The sequence below is a fragment of the Camelina sativa genome, chromosome 18, assembly GCF_000633955.1.
Source record: "Camelina sativa cultivar DH55 chromosome 18, Cs, whole genome shotgun sequence".
In the NCBI taxonomy this organism is placed as follows: Eukaryota; Viridiplantae; Streptophyta; class Magnoliopsida; order Brassicales; family Brassicaceae; genus Camelina; species Camelina sativa.
This window is the reverse complement of record NC_025702.1, coordinates 7,360,332-7,365,325: the sequence shown is the minus strand read 5'-3', so window position 1 is coordinate 7,365,325 and position 4,994 is coordinate 7,360,332. Positions and strand designations below refer to the sequence as shown.

At 36.3% G+C, this 4,994-nt stretch overlaps 1 protein-coding gene across 4 annotated transcripts; it reads left to right on the top strand.

Moving 5' to 3' along the window:
• LOC104760766 (heparan-alpha-glucosaminide N-acetyltransferase-like) lies at nt 355-3,148 on the top strand. 4 transcript variants are annotated; one of them, XM_010483725.2, is made up of 13 exons: nt 356-607; nt 690-827; nt 925-1,006; nt 1,094-1,170; nt 1,258-1,364; nt 1,441-1,552; nt 1,643-1,768; nt 1,848-1,939; nt 2,031-2,097; nt 2,349-2,427; nt 2,531-2,622; nt 2,731-2,874; nt 2,950-3,148. In XM_010483725.2, exons 1-13 carry the CDS (start codon nt 437-439, stop codon nt 2,974-2,976), a joined length of 1,314 nt encoding a protein of 437 aa, XP_010482027.1. In that variant the 5' UTR covers nt 356-436; the 3' UTR covers nt 2,977-3,148. The 4 variants fall into 4 exon arrangements, 3 of the variants coding, with proteins under 3 accessions (XP_019095758.1, XP_010482027.1, XP_019095759.1); XM_019240213.1 differs by lacking the exon at nt 1,094-1,170 and having other exon boundaries at nt 355-607; nt 1,235-1,364; XR_002036461.1 differs by lacking the exons at nt 2,731-2,874; nt 2,950-3,148 and having other exon boundaries at nt 355-607; nt 1,856-1,939.

Here is a 4,994-nt window from a genome sequence, read left to right as displayed (position 1 = left end):
CCACTCAAAAATAAAATAAATGATTTTCTCTTTGTATTTATCATTTTGCATTGATAATTTTGGATAATTGATTTATAGCCTTTTATTCTCCTTAGCGTGGGCTTTCTCACTTGCAGGCCCATAAAGAAAAAGAAAATAACGAGTTAGTCGCTGTGAGCGAATCAAGTTCGGATAAGGTCCAATCAGGACACAGTCACGTGCAAATCCCAAGTTATTAAACTGTAAACAAACGGCTCAAGTGGGTAGCTCCAACCGTTCTAGTAGAGGCAAATCAAAACCAAAGTCTTGTTTCTTTTCTTACTTGATAAAGGTTTAAAATTTCGATATATTTTTTTCTAATTATATATATATATGTATATATATATCTATATATATAGGGAAAAATATATCAAAAAAATCTATATATAGAGACGCTGGAGTAGATGAATTTGTTGGGATGCGAACAAAACTGACAATGTATGAAGCAATCAAAGGCATTGATGATGATGACCATCAATGGCGAGAGAAGAAAGACATTGAGTCTGCTCTTCAGATTTCTCGTTCCTCTTTTCCTCCCGACAAGGAACGATTAGTTTCTCTTGATGTCTTCCGTGGCCTTACCGTCGCCGTAAGTTTGTTTTTCCTAATCGCTTTCTAAATACCTAATTAGCGATGTAAGTGGAGTTTGAATTGTTTGAATGTAATCACAGTTGATGATACTTGTGGATGATGCTGGAGGGATTGTACCAGCTATTAATCATTCACCTTGGGATGGTCTTACACTTGCGGATTTTGTCATGCCTTTTTTCTTATTTATTGTTGGTGTCTCTCTTGCCTTTGCTTATAAGGTAATCTGAGAGGGTTCAATGTTTTTTTTTTTGGCTCTGTTCTTCTTGTCTTTCTCTCAAGACCGAGTCCGCTAACTCTCGATGTGTTTGCTTACAGAACTTGTCATGCAGGTTCGCTGCAACAAGAAAAGCTTTGATGCGATCATTGAAACTTCTCTTACTTGGTCTTTTTCTCCAAGGTTTGGTTCGATAACTTTGTCCTTTAACTCATGGTGTTGATGGTTATACATTTACATTTATACTGTTTTTTTTTTCTAAGTTTTCAGGAGGATTTATTCATGGTCTCAATAACTTAACTTACGGAATAGATGTAGATAAAATTAGATTCATGGGCATATTACAGGTATATTATCTAGAGACAGCATTGAAATTTTTTGTGTTCCTACATTCTCATTGTAAATTAGTAGGCCTTTTTGGGTTATGTTTTCAGCGAATAGCTATAGCCTACTTAGTTGCTGCACTGTGCGAGATTTGGTTAAAGGGAAGCCATAATGTCAGCTCAGAGCTATCTATGATCAAGAAATATAGATTTCATTGGTAACTATCTTATTCTTGCAATTTGTATACAAAAAATTGTTATGCACTTGCTTGATTTTATCCTGGTCTTTGACAGGGTGGTGGCATTTGTTATTACAACAATATATTTGTCCTTGTTATATGGCTTATATGTGCCGGACTGGGAATATCAGATTTCAAGAGAAGACCAAGGATCATCAACATTCTTGGTTAGATAGTGTTTCTTCCTTCTACACAACCTTCCTCTTACATATTCTTTACCGCTCTTTTTATCATTGACGATCCTTAAAACTGTTTAGAATCTGAAAGTGAAATGTGGGGTACGAGGACACACTGGACCAGGCTGCAATGCAGTTGGAATGATTGACCGTATGTTTCTAGGAATCCAGCATTTGTACAGGAAACCCGTATATGCACGAACCAAGGTTCTAGTTTAACCCATGTCTTGTTTCTCTCAATATTTTTTTTTATATCCATTTCACATGAACTCTTATATATTTTCAGCAATGCAGTGTAAATTCTCCAAACAATGGGCCATTACCTCCAGGCGCTCCTTCTTGGTGTCAAGCGCCTTTTGACCCTGAAGGCCTCTTATGGTCTCTGCTTCTACTCTCCAAAAACCATTTCCATTGCAAGTTTTGCTTCATCATTGTTCACAAAGTAACTCGCAAGTTTGTTCAATTGTAGTTCGTTGATGGCCACCGTTACATGCTTGGTGGGTCTGCACTACGGTCATATTATCATCCACTTCAAGGTAAATATATCTTTAGTTTTCTTTGAAGAAGTTCAGCTGCTCAACTCTTAGATATATATATCCTCTAAATAGCAGATTAGAGTTGTTGTGAGTTGGTAAGAGAGACGTTAGTAAGGGATAGGTTTATAACGAGCCTTCCATAGCTTAAGAGAGTAAGCGTCTCGCGTTAATCTAGTAGTGTCTATGGTTTTGGTGAATTGGAATCTATATAAGAAACTTAATATTGTTGCTATGTAATTAACTTCTTACAGGACCACAAAAAGCGTTTGAATCAATGGATTTTACGTTCTTTTTGTCTTCTGATGTTTGGTCTCGCACTGGACCTCTTTGGTATTTTCCTTGACTCCTATATCTCTCATTTACAGTCACACGTCATTTTTTTAGGTCTAATCACAGTTTTGCATTGTGTCATTCGTTTTTTGGTTCTTTGCAGGAATGCATTTAAATAAACCTCTATACACACTAAGTTACATGTGTGTCACCTCAGGCGCTTCTGGATTTCTGTTATCCGCGATATACCTAATGGTTTGGTTTGCTATTATCTTATTCTCTTAATGACTTACATATACTACGAGAGTAGGAAGCATCACATTGTTAAAACGTAAATCTCTCTCTCACAATCTTCACATGCAGGTTGACGTTTATGGATACAAACGAGCAAGTCTTGTCTTAGAGTGGATGGGAGTACATGCCTTACCGATCTTTGTTCTTATTGCTTGCAATCTTGTCTTTCTAATCATTCATGGATTCTACTGGAAGAAGCCCATGAACAATCTCGTAAGTGTTACTTTGTTATTTTTAACCATTGTTAAAGTTTTGTGTTGGACTTCTAAATATTATTATTGTTTGCAGCTTCATTTAATTGGAATCGGAAAATAAAGAAGAGAAAACAAGGAAAGGGAGGTGACCAAACATTGAGTTATATGAACCAAAAACTGACATGTTTTATCATAAAGAAACAAATGCCATATTCATCTTCACATCCCACCTTGTTTCACTTTCACATGTGGGATCCAGTTTATGCTATTTTTATAAATGGAATCTGATCATATTTCACATCCTTTTTTTTTACGTCTTTATGATTTTTTCAACCAGGTCGATTATATTCACATGATACATTCACGTAACAACTATGAGTCAACGCGTAACAAGGTTAAGCGGTAATAGAAAATGGTGTGGATAATAAGAATTGACAACGCTTATAAAAAAGAGAAATACTCTAGAATGGCACACATTTAGGTTTTAGTTCTAAAACTAGCACACACACGCTGGAATGTTGCAAAACTAGTATTTCTTAATATCGAGTAATTAATAGAAAGAAATATTATTATTTTAAAAAACTCAAAAAATCAAAACCCGATCTCTCTCACATTTCTCTCCGGCGAAACTTGATGAATTTTCCGATCAGACATCTTCATTTCTGATCTCAGATTTTCCCGGTGCTCCATCGTCTCTGGTGCTCCATCGCCTCCGGTGTTCCATCTCTATATTGCTCCATCATCTCCGGTGCTCCATTTTCTATCTACAACATCACTCATCTCTATCTTCCTCTAAGATAGTGTAGATCTCCATCTCCATCTCCATCTCCATCTCCATCTCCATTTTTTTATTGTCTATCTTCATCTCCATTGTCTATCTGCAAAATCAAAGACATTGTAGATCGAAGATGGTGTAAAATTCAAGATTGTTGCCGATTGCAGAAGCTTCGCATGAGTTATAAGCAACTTTGTTTCCAGCGAAGCTGAACGCGACGGCGAAAAAGTCGTATCGATGAAAAGCAAATTGGATCTGCTTCTTAGTTTTCTTCCACCTCCGGTGATATCGAGAGCAATTGGCGATTCTTGTCATCATTGGTTACCAAGAATCTTGGTCTAAGATCAACACTCTCAGGTACTAGTTATTAATTCAGAATCTTGCCGTAGAGAACATAAAAAATGGTATGATGTTAGTGTGGTAAAAAGAATCTGCAAATGCTTTAGCAACACTGGTTGGCTTGTCTAGGTTGATGGAAGCTAAATCCATCATGGATTTAGTACATTATGATTGTGATTCTGATCCTTGGCAATCTCAGTAGCTGACAACTCTCTCTTGTTGTAAAGTCACCGTCTTTAACCCAAGAAACCTCTATGACTACAGCGGTGATGAGAGGAAGAAGATATATGATGATGATGGTTGTGGGAGGGTCGTGAGTTGTGTGGAGGAAAGTGGGTTAGGGCATGAGATTTGGATTAGGATTGAGAGAGTGGAGAAAGGTTTCATTGGGAAGAGTAGGCATGTGTTCTTTAGAGAAGTATTGCTACTATTGTTACCAAGCTCTTTAGTATTATTTAACATGATGTTGTTGTGTTTGGAAAGAAAGATTATCAACAATGGCGGATTATACAGAAAATGGTGAGAGTTTTGTGGTGTGTTTCCTATATGTAGAACTGTTTGCAGCTAATGATTTCTCTTGGTCTCTACCAATTTTTGGAGTTTGAATTCAGTCTTTTTTTTTTTAGTTTTGTAGTAGTGTGCTTATTGTTTGGTTATTTACATGGATTAGTTTACCACCAGCTTCTTTTGTTTAATATGATTTTGTATGCACGTTAGATGAACTGGATTATGTAACAAGCCAGGAAGTAGAGCTCGTCGTGAGAAACTGAGAAGGGAAACACTGAATAATATATCTATGTTCAGAGTTTTGTCTAACTCATGTTTTTGTTATTGTAGAAAACATGTGGTATGGTTAATTCAGATGAATTTTAGAAACTATTACAGGTTTCTTCGTTAACTCACATATGAGAGTACAGTCGTGGATGATTTTTTGATTCTGGTCGTCACCAATTTTGGATTTTCTGAACATTCAGGAAGACATTCCTAAATTTCAATGATGTCTTCCTAAACTTTATAATTTTTTT

Bases quoted from the DNA above. Each gene is read 5' to 3' on its own strand.
- LOC104760766 (XM_010483725.2), top strand. From the start codon at position 437: ATGCGAACAAAACTGACAATGTATGAAGCAATCAAAGGCATTGATGAT. The intron at 2,098-2,348 runs GTAAATATATCT...AACTTCTTACAG, and splicing joins ATATTATCATCCACTTCAAG to GACCACAAAAAGCGTTTGAA. The intron at 2,428-2,530 runs GTATTTTCCTTG...GGTTCTTTGCAG, and splicing joins TCTCGCACTGGACCTCTTTG to GAATGCATTTAAATAAACCT.